At 41.6% G+C, this 19956-nt stretch overlaps 1 protein-coding gene across 4 annotated transcripts in view; it reads left to right on the top strand.

Moving 5' to 3' along the window:
- The first annotated feature begins 968 nt into the window (after positions 1-968).
- The window catches only part of ENTREP2 (endosomal transmembrane epsin interactor 2), a 196945-nt gene continuing 177957 nt past the window's right edge, over positions 969-19956 (top strand). For 2 of the 4 annotated variants that reach the window (XM_064517487.1, XM_064517488.1), the window contains exon 1: positions 969-1208. In XM_064517487.1, the coding sequence (XP_064373557.1) occupies positions 969-1208 (240 nt within the window). The remainder of the gene's footprint in view (positions 1209-19956) is intronic. The other 2 variants (XM_064517489.1, XM_026113340.2) reach the window with 2 other exon arrangements.

The following is a 19956-nucleotide window of genomic DNA, read 5'->3' on the forward strand; positions in this document are numbered from 1 at the left end:
AGATGCTGCAATCTGAAGCTCAGTCGTAATTCTCCAATAACAACAACAAAGGTTAAAATGACTCTCAGGTCATCACCTGAGGACTAGTATGTCTCTGCACAGCACTAAGTCTGTTCCCTTTCTCCACCGCTGTAGGCAGGTATAAAGTGCACCGGGGGAGAAAGGGGAGCACCGGATACAAGCGCCCCGGTTATACAAAGCGAGGTGGACGAATGAGGTGTTTTTCCCTACAGTTGCTTCGCGCTACAGCAAGCGTGGCCTCAGGGCCGGGCGACAGACAGACAAATGGAGACGAGGCTCGCCGTGTCTCCGCACGCAGCGAGGCGGCTCGGCGCTGTCCTGGTGCTGGGGCGCGCCCTGGCAGCGGCTGCGCCGCGCCGCCGCCGCCTCCCGGCTCGCCTTGCCCGAGCCGCTCTCCCCGCGGGGCCGGCGGCCGCGGATCCTCCTGCGCTGCCTCCACCCGCCATTGGCCGTAAACAACCCTCCCCCCTTCCCTTTGCTGCCTCTCCTCCCTCCCTCCCTCCCCGGGAGAGACGGGAGCCGCGGCGGCGGCTCGGGGAGAGCAGGGCTCCGGCTCCCTGCCTGCGGCAGCCCCGCTCGCCAGCTGGGCCGGGGCTGCCCCCGCAGCGAGCCGGCGGCTGCGGACAAGCCGCCCTCGTGCGCTGCGCGCCCTCGCCCCGCGGCCCCCCACCCCAGCCGCGCCGGCTCTCCCCAGCCTGCGGCGGGGAGGCGCGGTGGAGGCTGCCCCGCTCCCGCCCTGCCCTGCCCTGCCCGCGGGCTACGGGCGGCAGCCTTCCGCCCGGGGCTCGCGGGTCGCCCCGGCGGCCGGGGCAGCTCCTCCCCCATGAGCCGCGGCTGCCCTCCGCCGCGCACCGCCCGCCGAGCGCACCCTCCCCGCCGGGCGCGGGGGGCAGCCGGAGGCGGCGGCGCCGCTGGGCCGGGCCGCGCCGTGAGGGGCCCGGCGGAGGATGCCGCTGGGCGGCGGCGCGGCGCGGCCCCCCGGCGGGGCGCGCTCCCTCAGCCCCGCCGCGCTGTCCCGCAGCCTGTCCCGCCTGCGCGAGCACCGCGCCCGCTCGCGGGCCATGCTGGCCCTGGGGGTCACCCAGATGGTGCTCGGCTGCCTCATCGTGGCCGTCAGCTTCGCCGCCCTGGCGCTCACCACCTCGGCCCGCGTCCGCCACTCCTGCCCCTTCTGGGCCGGCTTCTCGGTAAGTCCGCGGGCGCGGGGAGTCGCGGCTGGGCCGCCTCAGCCGCGCGCGTGGCGCGTGGCGACCGTTAGCCGGGCCAGTGGCCGGCGCGTGGCGACCGTTAGCCGGGCCGCGTCAGCAGCGCACGGGGCGACCGTTAGCCGGGCCGCCTCAGCGGGGTGCGTGGCGACCGTTAGCCGGGCCGCCTCAGCAGCGCGCGGGGCGACCGTTAGCCGGGCCAACGGCCGGCGCGGGGCGCGCGCCGCGGACCGTTAGGAGCGTGGGGTGGGGTGAGGACTTGGGAGCCCTGGCGGCCTCCGCGTGTGGGGCTGCGCTGTCGTTAACGTGGGGGACGCGTGACTCTCGGCTTAGAGCTACCTGGCACCAGCGCGGTCAGGTGAGAAATTTGCGTTTTGATTTTGTTGGCAGCGGTTCTACTGCTGCCGCCTTGGCTGCCCAGAAGCGATGTGGTGGGGCTTCGGGATCTTACCCCGGACAGCACTGCCTCTTCTGAAAGGGGCAGCCAGGAGGGTCTGGCTTTTCATCAATGGTGCTGGTGGAAAGTTGGAATTATGGATTAATTTTAGGCATTTGTAGATGCACCTGATGTATGAAATACCTATGAACTGTTTAAAGCATTTTGTAAGTATTCCAGATTGTCCTGGGGTCTTTCCTTTTGCATCAGCTCTGGCTGCTGCACTGTCTTTGAGAGTTCACCTTGAGGCAGAGACATTTCTCAAGGTCTTGGCACAGGATGCAAATGCAACCACTAGTTACGTTGTGTTGAAGGTAATAAAATGAGATGAGTATAGCAGGAACAGAACTTAACATATGTGCACTGTGCACAAGTCCTCAGTCGGTGTGAGCGCGCCAGGCCGGAAAGGCCTGTGGCTTCTCAAGGGGAGGTCCTGTCACAGGAGACCGCCGGGATGAGCCTCTTGGCATGGGGAGAGGCTGTTGGTCCCACAGGGGAGAAAATTCGTTCATTCTGAACTTAGGGGTGAGGATATTGCATGTGAGGTGTCCAAACTGGGCTTCTACTGACCGTGGTGTATTCTTGTCACTTTGACTATATCGTGTTCTGTTAGCATAAGTATCAAGCTAAAGTTGATGCTCTTTTTCTTACAAAAGTAGCCTCAATCCGTGCTGATTGTCTGTGTTTGTGTGTGTGTATCAATAAAATGTGTACATGGTTATATTAATGTAATACTGGTCTATGAAAGTTTCTATTATAAGCAGCAAAATCAGACTGACTAGTCAGTCACAGAGAAGCAGACATATATGAGGGCATTAAGACTGCGGGAACTATTGGTGAAGATCTGCTCCATTTAATGTAATAGGTTATTGGTTTCAAGGATGTATTTTCAGCCCTTTTTAATGGACCAGAGAGTTTTCAGCTTTAAAAGTGCTTGTTAAAAGCCAAAACTGTTAGATAAATGACTTGTGTTATTCCATTCCAAACAAGTGGCAGAAATGGCAGAATTTCAAAAATAACTATTTAATACACTTATGTGCAACACACAATAATTTTGTTGAGTCTTTCAGTACAGCAAAGTAGTTTGGATTAACTGTTTAAATACTTTTTTTTGATTTCTTCAGGATTATCTGTAATCTTGAGAAGAAATACCACTTTACACTAGTAGCCTTGATATTTCGATATCACATTTTACTGAGTTTGAGCCTCTGCAAGCTAAAATGCAAGTATTCTTATGACAAGGTGTAAATTTTAAATTAAGTATCTAACTGCTTACATATTGATGTGCTATTAAGACAGCTGAGGCAGATATGGTTTCTTATCCTGACAGACCAAGGAGGGATGCACACAATTGATTGTGTGTTCAAGGAAGTGCAGCTCTTCCAATAATACTGTTTTTCCCTACTCCTGTAGTTTTTGTAAAAAGAGACTTTTAGGATTGTCAATATGTTTTAAGACCATTTTTTCCATTTTTCTTTTTCTGATTTAGGTTGCCTTCTACTCTTTTTCATCTGCCATATAACCCATGGAATAGTATGTTTTCCAGTTTGATTTCATGATTTGTTACTTGCTCAGCATAAAAAAAATTGGGCCTTGATTCATGTGTATTGAATGAATTAGTAGAAGACACAAAATGTAAGGGAAAGTATTGTAAGACTGTTAACTAGAAAGCCTGATCATCTTATATTATCAGAGTGAGGTAGGTATACTTGCTTTCCTAAATTAATGTTACCTTTTTATTAAATAATTCCATTTCATAGAATAAAATATCTAGCAAGGAATGAGAATAACCAGACTCTCCTCCTATAACCACCTTATCTCTCAGTTAAGAAACAAGGTAATGATAGAGCAGCTTTATAGTATTGTGAACTCTGAAGAACTTTCTGAGGTTAGATTAGTCATTTATGCAGTCTTGTGTAAAAGCATTCAGAACTATTTGAAATAATTTCAACAAAAACTGGGTGTATCATCAGAACTGGAAATCTTTTTGTGTGAGAGTGAACATTTTTTAGCTTGCCTCTGGAAAACACTATTAGAGATAAGTGAAAATGAGGGAAAAAAAGAGAGAGAGAGAAAAAAACCCTAACTATCCTTTCACTCTTTATTGGTGCTGAAATCAGACATAAATATTTACTCCTTTCAAATTACTTTTTTTTGCTATTGGAACTGAAGTAAATTATTGAGTTGCTTGACGGTCGGGTACCAAGTCTGAATCTTTTCTGGAGTGATACATTCTAGTTTTTCCTAAAATTGAGTCTTCTGGGTATTGAGGCATTAGTGCCTTTGAGCACTGCTTTTTTTTCTTTGACCCCCCCAACTCCCCTGTCAATGTAAATGAAGGCTGCAAAAATTGCCTAGCATCTTTTAAATGCTTTTGAAAATAATTTCCCAGTATTTGTAAAATTCCAATTGATAACAGAAAGCAAAGGACTACAAAATACAATCCTCAGAAAATTTTCTGGTCCAATGAAAAGAAAGGTTCTGGTTTCTCACTTTTGGTTTGGAATCAAATCAAGTGTCTGTGCTAGAGCTTATCTAAAGAACAAGGTACCATATTTTCCATAAAGCTTTGAAGAATTCAGAGCTCATTTCAACATCATCTATAAATTAAACTATTTGCTTCATCTCATCTTTCATAAAATCGTATCAGAGAAAGAAAAATATATTTACTTTAATATATTTTGTATGAAGATGTTTCAAAAAAATTAATGAGAGTCAACTTTGCGCAGAGCACAAAGGAATTTTGGGGTTAGATGGGCAGGCACTATTGATCCTCTGCACAGGAAAGAGTTATCGGTAAGATTTTGCAAACAGTGTGGTGAAATGTTAGGCGATTAGTTCCCAGTGCAGGAGGAAGTCAAGATATCAGAAATGATGGTTTCCGTACTTATTTCTTGTCTTTGGAAGGTAAAGTAACACTGAGCCTCGTTAATTCTCTCAGCAGGGTGAAAGTGAACACTTTTTATGTAAAGTGTATAAACTTAAGTGTCTTACCCTTTTAAAAACATGAAGAACTTATCCTTAGCCTCATTTTGATTGTGGAATAATGAGCCTCAAAATCAGGCTATTCTGGCAGGCCACTGAAACTTTTCCCAAAAGCATAAGCAGTGACAAGGTTCTTGAAGACTCTCCAGAAGTCCATAGTTACTGGCATATGAGAAAATATTTGTTCTTCACTCTTTGCCCTTTAGAATCCAAAACATTGATTGCTTTGTAATTTGCAGGCTTTATACAAGACCAGATTGTCTGTAAAGCTCCAGCTAAGTGTGCTTTAAAGTTTATGGCGACTATATCAGTGTTGTGGTGCTAGTGAACCACAGGCCTGATAGAGCCATGCTCGAGTGACTACAGAAGCAAATCTTGCTTTCATCAGTCATTTCTTGAAATTATTAAAGTGGGCAATTAGACATTTATTTATTTCCTTGATCCCAGCATTCAGAGAATATCGTCAGCCTCAGAGACTAGAGTTATCTGTAGTATAGGAAAGCATTAATGAAATTTCATGTTAACTCATAAAATCACTTTTCTCTTGCCAAGGTTTTTCAAATCATACTGTAGCACTACAAGTCTTAGAAAAACATGGTAAATTACAAGCTATCTTTTATATATATATATATGTGTGTGTGTGTGTGTGTGTATATATATTTTTTTTGAAAATGCCTTTTTTTTTTCGTATACCAGTGTTTGGCTGGAAGACTTCCTAAAATGTTACCTCTCCTTTTTAATATGTTTCTTCTTAATTCTGCCTCTTTTCATCCATATCCTATGTTCAAAACAGATAAGGTGTGTTGGTTTAAACATAGATTTGATATATTATGTCTTCGAGGTTCTTGACGCAGAGGTTTTTTTGTGTTCTTTAGAAAGGTAAATAGATATATAAGGAAATTGTTAGGGTGAATTCAGACCAACTCCTTTCTCATGAAAAATATGGAACAAAATACATTATTTAGTTCATTATTAAGTGAGAAATCTTAGTGTATAGCCTTTTCTGTATTCTTCAGTGATATTTTATAAAATGGGTTTAAATTCCTCAGACGATCCATTATTAGAGAAGAGTTGATTTTCAAAAGCTTCTAATAGTCTGTGGCCTTGGCTGTTCTTCACATGCAGTACATTGTTTTAGCGTGTTCTCATGCAGAATCATTGTAGGAGTGAAGGGGAGACTACAAGAAATAAAGAGGATTTAATAATTGTGAGTGATAATTTCTCCATTCTGGGAGCAGAATTTTTCTTTCCTCCATTCCCCTTTTTCTCTCCACCCTCCCCTCCTTTTTTTTCCATTACTGCTTGGGGATAGTCAGGTGAAATAAAGGAGTTACTGGAGTGATGCTATTTGTAGCTTGGAGGAATGAGCTTCAGTTTACATGAAAAGCCTGATTCTGGCAGCGTGTCTGTTACTGTGAAAATAGAGCTCAACTGTTTGGTGAAAAAGTAAACTTATTGCTATTACTGAAATGATGTTTGTATTTTTCTTTTTATGCTGTATTTGTCAAATCTGTCAACATATATCAAATTTATTTGTCTTGGACCTGGTTGTCTCGTATCTAGGACTTAAGTGGTAGCATTGGTGTCCATATTTCATCCATACCTATAGCAGATGAGCACAGATGTCCAGTAGTTTTGATATTAGGATGTCCATTAGGATGCTACATGTGCTCTGTGCTTCTGTGTGATGATAAAGGGTATGGGGTGCTCGCGTTTAATATCCGTGGTAATCATACAGAACCTGGTGAATGTTTAACCTACTTTAACCTTCTTAGCTCCAACTGAGTTTTTTCTAGAATTTTGGAAATCATCAGAAACACTCCTAGGCATCTGTTTTAACTGCAGAGAAGAGGTGAGTAGCTGTTCAGTTAAGATTTATCTGGCCAGACACCTCTCTGTAAATGCTTTTTCTAATGGTGCGTTTTAAATCTGCACTCCATGCCCATGATGATTAGTTTATCATGAACAAATTCTATGAAAGATTCATTATCCGGTAAAGTCTGATACTGATTCAGGCAATGTTCTATATCCGTAAGTATTCAAATTCTTCCAGGTTTCTTTTGGAGGTAGTTGGTATTGCTATTTTAGGACTAGCTTAATTTCTGCACTGAATAAGTCTCTCTCTTCAGGAGTCTTATCAGACCTCTGATGCAGAATATCAAATGGAGTTGCATCAAGGCAGCAAACAGGACTGACTTCCCTATCTGGTCACTGGAAATCTTATGTCGTTCCTGAGAGAGGATGCATCCCAAGCATTAGAACAGTTATTTTTAAATTTTCCTTGCTTTGGAATGATGAAATTTAGAAGACCAGGACATGGATCACCTCAGAAATCCTACAAGCAATTTGATATGCTGTCTTTTGTCTTTCCAATAAATGAGTGACTACTGGACCTGGCTAACAATTTATGGAAGGCTTTAGCCAATAGGGTAGTCACAAAATGAGAGGTATTCTTTCAGGATTAGGATATTTTTGTTTTTGTCCTGGTATGAATTCCTCCTTACTTGTCATAAAGTATGAAGAAACTTTATGCTTTGCTTTCTCTAGTGAGTTACTGTAATATTTGATTTGATCCAAGGCCCTTTCAGCTTCTTTCCAGCCTATTTTTGAACAATGCTTGGTGCAAGCACATCTCTGCATTTTTCACACTCTGTCATTTGGCTTATGAGCCAAATGCTCTATCTTACAAAGCAGCACAGTTTATGTGCTTTAGGAATATGCCAGTATCTGAAGCTAGTAAGGTAAATATTGGAGAACAGCTTGACAGAGCAGCCAGACCGGATGCTGAATTTGAGAAAGCAATACTGGTATTGTTTGACTCATCGCTGTTAACCCCTCACTTTAAAACCATTCAGGGAGGATATTGCATTCTTGTTACGTGCAGTGGGATCTCCAGTTGTATATACTTGTACAAGAAACTCGTGCTAACTCTGGTTCTTTGAGACTTTATTAAATCTGTGTCCCCTAGCTAGCCCACCATCTCTGGTTTTCTGACTCTTTACTACATGGGTTGCACTAACTCACTAACACCTTATGCAAGCTTTTTTCCCCCTTTGCTGGTTCATCAGGGCTTTGAAATGTGAGCAAGCTGAGGAAGGATGTCAGCTATCTGGAACTTTGTATCTTAGTGAAGCAGGATGGAGGCTTGGCATATGTGTATTCCTGGTGCACATTATTAATAAAAGTTTATTAAAATATCACCTACATGGGGTAGCCACACACCTTCATAAAGGTCACAAAGCTCACAACATGTTTTGTATAGGTAAGTGTTCGTTATTAATGACTTAGCATTTCTTGATGTGTACACCATGACAATATTATCCTACAGACTTACAAAGAAATAGACAAAACAAGCCTGGGTTAAAACCTGTTACTGGGTGACAGTTAAAACCTGTGGTGGTGGTGTCCAAAAAGAGATCATATGCATCTTATAATCACAAGGAATAAGAAATCTGGCATACATTGTCATATTTTCTGGAGTTCATGGTGAAGCAGAGCTTTGGAATAGTGGATTCATGGATGAGAATTTTGTTTTCATATCCTGATGGAAGTAATAGCAAATTTGACACTTGAAAATGAGGTAAATTAGTAAGATAGTATTCCTTTTCTATTCTGTGAACTATAAACAATAAAATGGCTGTTCATAACTTCATGGTGAATCTTGGGCCAAGAGTAACCTTGAGAATTTCCTGTCTTCAGTGTGCTGAAAAATAATGGATTCATGGAAGCCCGCATGATTTATTTCAGGAGGCAAAACAGGTTTTATTGCTTCTGCTTATGTCCTATTGGTTAAGCCTTCTGGAACTGAGAAACACTTGATCATGCAGGTTGATTTTAAAAACTTGCTGTGTTACAGCAAGGAATAGTTTAAGGGGAGAGAAAAGTTGCCATATTGTGACGCTTCTGAGGGGTTCCATCTGTAAAAAAAAGAAATAGCATGAAAATTGTTTATACTATATTATTATAAATTACCTGTATTCTGAAGTCTATTTTTTTGTAGGCGGCTAGACTTTAGAATAACAATATCACATCTATAGTGAGTCTCTTACTATTAGCAGTATAATATATGGTTTTATTTTTTAATGCCTAATAGAAAGATGGGTGTGTGTCTCAGTTTTTCTAGGAATTAAATATTTTGCCTGAATGCTCGTTGTCCTTTCCAGACATTATTTTATCCTGGAAATATATGAACAGTTCCTCTAACTGCAGTAAATATTACCCTGGAACTTACCATAATAACTAGCTGTGTGGAACAGTTATAGTATACTGAAAAACTTGGGCATAGATGAGTAGTTTAGTTCAAGTAGGAATTTCCAAGGTCAATTATCCAGTCATTAGCAGTTGTTGAACATAGTACACCTCCGTTTTAGTGGTATATTGCAACTTATTGATGAATGAGTTGTGAATTACCATGCTTAATTGGCTATTCTTTCACAATTCATTTTTCTACTCTCTCCTGTGCCTTTTGTAATAAAGCCCAAAACAGACAATAGAACTCCATAAGATATAAACTACCTGAAAATCTCTAACGTACTGGAGTATAACTATTTCAGTAGCATATTTAAATAAAAATACATTTCCAAACTGCTGAATACGGTGCATTCATTTCCCCTTCTCTACAGCAATAACCACAGTGCTTTAAAGGAGTTTCATGTAAATTTGACCAAGCTAGGGGATTTATAATTGAATATTATTTATACATTTAGAGCATCATAACTTGTGTGCAGGCAATATCTTAAGGTTAAACCCCGCCAAAGCTAAGCATTCTGTCCTTGGCAAAAGTGTCTACCCTGTAACCAGAGGCTACAATCTGCGTGGGTAACAAGGGTGTGTTCAGAGTCCATTTAAAAGTACTTGCTCATGCAGTTTGAAGCTTCAGTCCTTTCCCCAGTCTAATTTATCACTGTTGTTTGTTACAGTGGATGCATCTACATCAGTGTTCTAGTTCTGATCATGTACAAGCTCTCAGGGAATCTCCTGATCATTCCCGCTTACTGTGCTTTGGCTGACATTGTGGAGCATTCTCAGACTGCAGCAACTTGGTTCATTGTGGATGAAATGAAACCAAAAGATGCACTCTTAGAGTGCAGAAAATGCACTCTGACTGCTGACATGTATTCAGACGTGGGCCCAGACTAGAGCTCCTCTGAAGTAGTCACCCATCTGAAAGGTGTATAGCGTGGATACTGTCAGCTTAGCATAAACTCTTTTGCAAACAGGTTGGCCCCTGTTCTGTTTAACTTATTCTTAGTTCAGACATAACCTGCAAGGCCAATGTGAAAACACCTATACTGTTCAGAGGATGTGAATTCCCTCTAAATTAATGGGAGTCCTTTCTACCAGACAGAATTTTACTGCATACTGGTTTAGTATTGTAGTGCAGGTCTGCAGAGTGACATACCCAGTTCTTGAGGACCAGCTGCCCAAAATGTGGGGGCGAGGGGGTGGTATTTTTAGTATTCAAAGCTGGTACTGTTGACTGAATGTCCATTAGCATTTGTAGCCCACCTTTCAGTTTAGTTTCATTCAGAAAGAATGCAGTTGCATGTTCTAAGACCTTTGTGTAGTACAAACCAAAGCCTGATACATGAGAGCAATGAGGAGTTTCTCTTCAAAAGTGCTGTCCTGATTCAATTACTGTAGGTTCATCTGCTGTTATTTTTGTGTTTATAATCTAATTCTTTTGGTGTAAATTGTAAGATGATCTTCACTAAAACAATGATTTTACGTATGTGGAAGTTTTTGGTCAGTAGAAATTTTTATCAGGTGTATGATGATTGCACAGAAGGTGCAGCAGGTTTCTACAAACTTGCTAGTGTCTTTTAGGACATCTTATACTGGCAAATTGCTCTGCATTAAAGCTCCTTTAGTGGGTGTATATGTTCATATAATAGGAATATATGTTTCATTTATTATCATAGATAAAACATAGTATGTGGTATAGGAAATCTATTTTTTTCTCTAAGATGTAGAATTACTATACATTTCTTTTGTTTTTCTATTTTAAAGTAGTCATGTGAATCCAGAATAATTCCTTAAATGTGGCATGAATATTACATTCGCTTAAGATCTTTTGATTGGCTGTCACTGGCAATTTATATATGTTATATGTTGGTATAAATTTTGTATTCTGAGGTGTTCTACTTTAAAAGCTGTATTGTAGCCATTTTCACAACCATTGTTACTTGGTTTCAGTGTGTTTGAACGTTAATGGGGCAAAGTGCTTACACAGTATTAATACAACCTTAATACCTTTATTGCCAATAGAATGCATGTTCTTGCTTCAGGTTAGTAGTGTGATACTATGCCATTTGGTTGAATTCAGTGGCTTGTATTTTTAAAGGACTTTTAAGTTATTCTCCCAACTTTACATCTTAGTATTGTAGGGTGTGGCGGTCTGATTCACGGACTCCAGTGTGCTGGATCAGAATCAACTTTATTCAAACAAGCAAGCCCTTTATATAAGCTCTCGCCCGGATCGGTACTTTCCTGAAGGTCAAGTTCCCATCATCATTCCTTCTCATCCCGTGCGGCTACTACCTTATCTACATACTGCTATTTATTCCTCCCAAGGCTTTCAGCTCCTTAACTCTGTCTTGTCCAATCCCTCGCTGTCTGCCCCTGCATCTCCCCCTTTTTTATTTTCCAAACTAAATATTGCCAGTGCAGTGTGTATTTGTACAACAAGTACTTGATGCAAAGCCCTTCGAGTCATTCTCTGCATAAGGCTTATTAAGCAGGGGAGATAGATAGCAAGGGCTAGAAATCTTAGCAAGATTGCCAATCCATACGCCAGTACCTTCTTAACCCATGACCCCAAACCTAACATCCAGTCCTATCCCTCAAAAGGGTTCCACTCTGATTCTATCTACAACTTATTAGTAAGGTCACGTAGTCGCTGTAAGCTTTTATGAATAGATATTGACCCTGCACAAGGCAGTCAGATTGCCAGAAAATGTCCCGAAATGGGCTCATCTTAACTGGCTCTCAGTCCTCGTTTGGTGTTTCGAGGAATGCGTCAACAGGTCGAATCAGTCGTGCAGGCATCCAACGAGGCCCGTTACCTGTGGAGAGACAAGCGTAACCTTTCTCCCACATTATTAAGTCTACTGGTTCACTCCATTGACCCGTTTCCAGGTTCTTGTAGTGAACCCAATGCTGTTCTCACCACATAGGGCATGAAAAATGCTTATTAACTGCACTTCGGTCCGTATAACAGTTTAAGAGGTTGAGAGCATATAAGGCTTTCCACAGCTGCTCTTCTGGGGAGGCACTGGGGCTATTCCCCCTTTTTTGTTTTTCAAGCATGTTTTTTAGAGTACAGTGGGTACATTTCACTACTGCCTGGCCAGTTGGGGAATAGGGAATTCCGGTCACATGAGTGACCACCCCCAGGTTTGAAGAAATGCCCATGTTCGTTGTGCAGTGTATGCGGGACCATTGTCAGTTTTAATTAGAGTGGGAACCCCCATTGTGGCGAAACAGGCAAGCCAGTGACTACATGCATCATGGCTTTTTTTCCAACATGGGCAATAGCGACAACGTAATGGGAAAAGGTATCTACAGAAACATAAACATATTTCAATTTTCGAAGTAAGGGATAATGGGTAACATCTGTCTGCCAGACACTGCAGGGTTGCAGGCCTCGAGGGTTGGTCCCTAAGTACGGTGATAATGGGGATACATTTTGGCAGTGGGGGTAACTTTGAATAATGTCTTGGGCCTGGTCTCTTGTGATAAGTTTTTTGTAGCGCTTTTGCATTTTGGTGAAAAAAAAAAGAAATCATGGGACAATTTAGCCTGCTGATCAAAAGTCCCTTGCTGGGTTCCGCTGGGTTTTCCTCCTTTGTCAGGAATGGGCAATCCTCCTGACATAGTTGGACCAACTTTTTTTTTTTTTTTTTTTTTTTTTTTTAAATCATCACACACTGTCTTTTTCTCACTCTCTGGGAACCGTACTCACACCACCCGAGTCTTTAACTGCTAGGACTGCTGTCGCTTCGCAGCAGGCGGCTTCATCAGCTGACGGGCGCCCTGGCCTGTTCCCAGGCTATACACACTTGCACACACAGTACTGTTCACACTCACACCAGTCACAGTGACTCTAGACTTCTGTCTTACAGTCTTGCAGTGCGCCTTATGCTGGTCAGGCTGCGCACTCCCCTTTCCGGCCAGACCGAGCTGGAACTTAAAACCCACCCAAACCCTGGGGATGGGACTCACACCCATCCCCTGGTATGCCTTACAGTGGCCAGCCCGCGTACCCCTTACAGTGCACTGCTACCAGACCAGAATTTAGAATTTAGGTGGGAATTTAAGGCTCACCTTTTCGGTGCCTCTTGTTGCCAAAAATCCCATGTGAATTCACCCAATGGCACCAGATGATCGTTTGGAGACGAGAGGCCCTGACAGTGGTCGCCTAGGGTCCCATCTGGGTCGCCAAACTGTTATGGAAATTAGGCTTGTCAGCCACCATAACAGGGCCTGACCCTAGGTTCCTGCAGAAAAGTTCAGAGCCAAATCAAAGCAAATTAAATAATTAAATTTTAATGACACGCGTGCAGTAATTACAGCTCGAGCTGGGTGCCTCCGAAGAGGGACTTATTGATTTAGACATTACAGAAGAATCTGTCTTTGTTGCAATTGTAGATACAATCTCATTTCTATGTCATAAAGCGTATCATTTTCCGTTGGTAGCTCAAACACGTGCCTAAGTTTCAAATGCATGAGTTCTTCTGGTTTTGCCTCTTTCCATACTGCTTCCATATCTGAAGTATCAGCTGGAGCAAGCATAGACTGTTTCTCTCTCTCTCTCTCTCTCTCTTTTTTTTTTTTTTTTTTGCCATAAACTTGTGTTTACTTTACTCATTAGGATCATAGTCAAAAGGCTGTAGCATCACAGAAACATTAATTGATGTTCCTGCATCGATAATTGCACTGTTAGGTCTTGCACAGTATCTCCGTGGTGCCATGGTCTTAACTTTGAAGCACACATTTCTATCTGTAGGATTGCCGAGCTTCAGGTTTATGGTGACAACATCTGTGAAAGGCTCTTTTGAATTTGAGCTCGTGCTGTGGTTCCAGGCTGAGGCCTGCTCCGCTTTCACCGTGTTCCTCCAGCCGGGGGCGGGGGAAGGAAGGCAGGGAGGAAAGGAGGGAGGGAAGAAGGCAGGCGGGGGGCGTCCCCGGACGGTATAGTCACGCCCCACTGAGCGGCCCTGGGGTGATGGATCCTTCCCAGAAGGCTGGGTCAGTGGGGGGGTTGCGGGCAGTCCGCACTCGCGGGCGGCCCCGTCTCTTGAGGGGGCGGTGGTTCCAAAGGGGCGGTAAGATGGACACAGCAAGGTGCCTTAAGAGGTGGATAGAGGTCTGGCTCCTGTTCTGGATCGATCGGCCCTGGGTCAAACGGATTGTCTGGGTCGTTTCCTGGGGAGTCCCGTCCACCCACTGCCCCCACCACCATGTCGCTTAACAGAGGTGCTGTGGGGGCTGCGGGTGCCTCCGGTCCCTGTGTTTTCTTCTTGCTATGCTCTTTCAGGGTCTCAAGCATGGTACGCCACGGGGCTAAAAGTCCTGCCGCTGTCTTACTGTTTCTTGTTGCCGCGTCCCAGAGCTTAACTCTGATAGAGTCCCACGTACTGAGGCTATGAATCGTGCTAGAATTCACCTCGGGACAGTTCAAGCGTGCCCACATCAATAACATTTGGAGATCTTGGGCGGGTATATGTCTACCGTGCTGTTTCAAAGTCTTTTGCATTACGTTTAGCACGGACCTATCTTGCAGGGAGATTCCGTTTCCCACGACTCCCACGTGTTGCCGGCCACTTACCTCCGTCCAGCAGTAGATAACCTGTTGCACGCAATGCCGCTTCCTTTCAGCGGCTCCCCTTCTGCTTCCTTTCAGCAGCTCTTTGTTCGGCCGGGCTCCGCCACCGGTTCAGCTAACCGCTGCCTCTACAGCCCTGGACGAAGTCAGTCTTCGGTCCCTGTTCGGACGCCATTTGTGGCGGTCTGATTCACGGACTCCAATGTGCTGGATCAGAATCATCTTTATTCAAGCAAGCAAGCCCTTTATATAATCTCTCGCTCGGTTCGGTACTTTCCTGAAGGTCAAGTTCCCATCATCACTCCTCCTCATCCCGTGCGGCTACTACCTTACCTACATGCTGCTATTTATTCCTCCCAAGGCTTTCGGCTCCTTAACTCTATCTTGTCCAATCCCTCGCTGTCTGCCCCTACATCAGGGTGTGATTTTTTTTTTTTTTTGCCCCTCCTCTCCAAAACTTTCTCGCTTTTGTTTTTTAATCCATATCAACATGATATACTTGTCTTTTAATCAACAGATTCCCTGACATTGATAGGTTTGCTCTACAGTGCATCAAAGGGTGAAATTTTTTGGAGGATGTTAATGGTATTTGCATATAGAAATAGGGTAGATTGTGCCTGTTAAGTTTGCATGAGGGTTTTGAGTTTAAAAAATGCAATATACTGCAGAGCTAAGTTGCAGTTAATTAGAAATATACTACTCTGAATTACTGCTGCTTTACCGTTATGATGAGACATTGCTTTTGGATAGACTGCAGTTTAAGAAATTGAGTAATTTTACAGTATTCTAACAAATATGGGCTTGCTTATTATTGTATCCAGAGAAAAAAAGAAAAACTTCTTAGATATAAGTGCTTTGAAGAATACATACTATTTTTTTAAAAAACCTTGAAGGAGGCAACATCAACAGTAACTTTGGGAATTTCTGATTTTTACAGCAGCTTAATTTAAACACTGATGGTTGAAACGGCATTACAGGTTTATTTTTTCATTTCCAATTTGTCTAATTTATAAAATAAAAATTTGCCAACTTCACAAGCTTGCCTTAGGTCTTGAAAATGAACTTGTTCCCTTTATAGATGTCATCAGCATCAGTAACTAATGTCCTGCAGAATAAGAAAGTTATATCCTCATTGATAACTATACAGTTCTGGTTATCCTGTCATCTGAATAAATAGTCCATCTCAGCAAAATTATATTGATGTGGGATATAATTTACTTAGGAGATTGCTGTTGCTACTGTTTGTGTAGCAGAGAAGAGCATGACTCAACTTGACAAAGGCTCAAGTCCTGTGTTTGTGTGAAAGTTCAGGAACTGAATCTTGGTTTCACATGTCCCAGGTGATTTGGAGTGCCAGGCTACAGTCTGACCCTTTGTATTTTTCCCCTTAAATAGAAATTCTTTCCTGGGGGAAAAAAATTATGTATGTATCCTTGTGGAAAGTTTCATTTTTGATGAATCATTATCATAAAGTCAAAAATGTATTTAGAAAACTCCTGACTAAAGTATGGATGGGATCTCCAGAAAAGGAGTAGTAGAGGTTCTTCTTGCTTGCTTATACAGAAATGCTGGCAGCAGAGGATTATGTGTTGCTGTTTCTGAAAGGCCATTGTATCTATTGCAGATGATAATAATCAGGAAAGTATATTGATCAGCTTTTGTCTCAAACTGAATGGATGCCTTTTTGCTGCTTTGCATTTCTTTCCCCCTTTACTTTCAGAAAAAGAGCCACATTAGTTCAAGATGTGTTAGATCTGAATGTTCAGTTTTACAGTAGTTTCTGACAGAAGTAGTCATGCGAAATATATTTCCATTGCATGTAAAGAGCAAAAGGGGAGTCAAGAAAGGGTATTTCTCAAAGGGTTTTAGTCACAAATGTTCGGTGATAAAGGGTACTTTAAGAAAGTAAGTTTAGGGAATGGGGTATTACATAAATACATCTGACTGGTGTTTAAATTAACATTTAAAAAACAGAACAAAATAAGCCCCAAATCACAATAAAAATGAAAAAAGTATATGTAAAATAACAAGCTGGTGCCCTTGAATCCACTTTAGCATGGCCTCGGTATATTCTCTTATGGCTGCATCGGATGATGTCTCTTACTCACCTGTGGCACTTTTATCACAGAGCCCTCTGCCTGGCACAGAAAGAGAATAGTGAAGATAGGAAGAGAGGACAGATGTGATGGCTGGTGTGTTTTCTCTGTCTGCTAGCATGGCACAAATTACGCAAATGTCAACAGCTGTGAACTGTATTACCTTTTCCATATTGCCTTTTATGGGTGAAGGTAGGATTCGTACCAGAAATGGCTATGGTAGATAGGAGTCAGGTTTAATGTATAGGCCTAAGTCCTTCACATACCCCAGTCCTTCACATTTGTTCTGGTGGAAGAGGAAACCAACCTTTTTAAAGAGTTCTTGAAAGATATTCTTCTCCTACTGAGATTTTCTATAAGAGGGGTTAATCTGGACCTGTAGAATTTAGAAAGTCATTAAAGAATTAATTTATTTTCTTTCCTTAAAAATTCCCCTTCTTTCCTTGTGAAATCAGGTGAGTCATAGATTTGAAATAAACCTTCACCCATTAGATGGCATTTGGAGTTCCCATGAAATATCACTACGATATGCTGTAACTGGCAACAATATTAAAGTATTATCATCTGTTTTTGAAACTGATGTTTATTCAGTAAATATTTTCTTAGCTACCTAAGGTAGTAAAAATAGTCAATGCATTTTTTCCTTTGAGCTTTTAAAAAAAATTCACACTGGTTTGACAGACTGTAATTTCTGTTGGTACGTAATATTTGCCCTTTGAGTGGAAAGGAGGAACCTTTATTGTAAAAGCAGTAATGACAGTACAAACGATAAAGGGGTATACAGGTAATTACTAAAATGAACATCAAAATGGCATTTTGTTGTCCACCAAAGACCTTGTTCTTATCTTCCTTAACCTAGCTTACTGTAAATAAAATATCTGAAAGCATAAATATCTAACCAGTTATTAGGAAAAAAGGTCCCCAAAGACAATACCTGTCAGTTCTAGATTAGTCTTGTCTAGAGTGTTCAATCATATCCTTCATTGGCTTGTGAATCCAAAGTAATTGGAAGGAAGATAAAAGGAGGCAACCCCTTTTTCTATTTCTGATGTTGCATCTGCCTCAGAAGCAGTATATTTTTGCTTGTGGAACTAGAATTCAGCTCTGACAAACTGCAGATATCCTTCCCCTTGACAGTTCCCTCTGTCTCATGACAGTTTAAAAGCTTGCCTACATCATGAGTTGTTTTGGGGTTAACTTGAGGTTCTCTCTGGATTAACTATTTTGATTCCAAAACTACACAAGTAATTATGTCACATCATCTGGTTAATTAACCTAATTTAAGAACTAGGTAAGACAAGCAATAATGGGCAAAAGAGGAGTCAATTTGAGAGTCACAGTTGCTTTTAAATCTTTAATGTTTCTGGGATGAACATATTTCTGTTTTTTTTTGGGGGGGGGGAGGGTTTGGTATTCTGAGAATTTCTTCCGCTCATCTATGTCTGTTCTGATTTATCTAACATCAATAAAACAGGATATATCTGAAGAATGATTTTTTTTCCATCTCAAAATAAATTTACATCTGATTAAATCTAGCACTTCTGGAAAATGAGCATGAATTTAACATTTTGTTTATCGTTAGATATATTTAGGAACTGTATGAGAGTCCCCAAATAGTTCATTTCTTTGCACCTACTGTATCTGACTTGATCAGGAGTAAAATTCAGATTGGATCATGCCAAGCTGAATGCTGTAGTGAAATGCCATAATGGGCTGTAGCCTGAATTTATAAAGACTGCTTTGTTTAGGAATTTGAGTCAGAATTTTGAGTTAAATTTCCCTAATTTTGCAAGGTGCAGAAATATTTCTGTTATCCTGCTTCAGTGTATTAACCATGCAACTTCAAGGAAGTTAGGGTAAAGAAGGAAATGTTATACCTCCTTTGCCTTCCTTGTATGTGTTTTAGAGATCAGACATTTCAGATGAAGGTAATTTCAACAGTTACTGATAAAATCATTCTCCAGAGTTTAAGAAGATAGTTAGGAACAATGTTAGTATGCTTTTGCTAAAGTGGATTTTGGGTAAAACAGTGTAGAATACAACACTGAAACTGTGATCTGTTTCAATCAGTTAGCCAGTAGGTTCAGTCTTAAAGCAAACTGTCAGCTGATAAAAGCAGGCGAAAACCCTGCTGCAAGGAGGTCTGGAATATAAGCAACATCTCACAAAATGGGTCTTTTGGACCCTGTTAGCAAGTCTGTATCTGTTTCCCTCATAAAACTTAAGAATAGCCAGAGATTGTTTCTGTGTTTGCATTATATTGACTCCTACTTTATAGATGGTCTTATAGGATAAAACAAAGCAGATGAATGTGATGTTTTGGCTAACAGCATACCCCATAAAAATACTGAAGGTAAAGAGCATCTAAAAAGCTTGTATTTAAAATAATATCCTACTTTGTGAAGTGTTCCATTTTCTGAAAGTAGAAAATTCAAAAGTCACTGTAATTATATTTTAGATGCCCACAAAGAAGCCTGCAGAATAACAATAATGCACAATGATTACATTAATCAGTAGACTCTTGTGGAAATGAGAGGTTTGATGATAAAAATATATATAATGATGCTTTGAGTGAAAGAAGAATAATTTTTCAAGGAGATCAGTTTGAAGATGATGGAAAGTGCATTTCTAATTTTACAAACATACTTGCAAAAAAGTATTGCATTCTGCTCCAGTTAAATTGGAAAAGGATAGGCTGAAGGGATAAAGGCTTATATATTTGAAAAGATGGGGTCTCTGGCATGGAAAAAAAGATACCCCATGTAGCTATTTCAGAAAATAAAGTTATAATTGGGTGAAATCTTTTGGTTTACTGGATTTCTCAGAAGTAGACATTAACTTTCTGATAATTTCAGTGAAGGGCAATACAATGTATTTTTAGCATAAAAAATCAGTGTATTTTTGTCTGTTGCATATATTGCTTAACTGAGAGAAACGTTGGCTCCCCTAACGGCAATTTGAAATACCTCAGGAGTGGGAAGATAAGGATAAGCAAATAGTGTGTTCTCAGACAGGATTCACACCTCCTCAATCCCAAAAGTACTTTCTTAAAAAATGTGCGATCTGTTCCTTCTGTATTTCAACATCTGACAAGTGATGATCTGTTATCTTGGTAAGCTATAAATATGCCATACCACTGGATAACAAGGTTGTACAAATGTGCTGAGAGAACCGTAATAAGCATAATGGTGATGAGTTCTTGCTCTCCTCTGTCTGCAATTTGAGAACTTTTTCTAGCCAAACCCATCTGTATCTTTTAAAAATAACCATAATGTGTTATAGTGACAGTGAGTTTAATTGTTTCAGTGACCTGTAGGAAGGCTTTAGGGAATGTATTAACAGATAATGCATTGAAGATTATTATTAAATCCTAAAATTATAATACTA

This window comes from Dromaius novaehollandiae, chromosome 10, assembly GCF_036370855.1.
Source record: "Dromaius novaehollandiae isolate bDroNov1 chromosome 10, bDroNov1.hap1, whole genome shotgun sequence".
Classification (NCBI taxonomy): Eukaryota; Metazoa; Chordata; class Aves; order Casuariiformes; family Dromaiidae; genus Dromaius; species Dromaius novaehollandiae.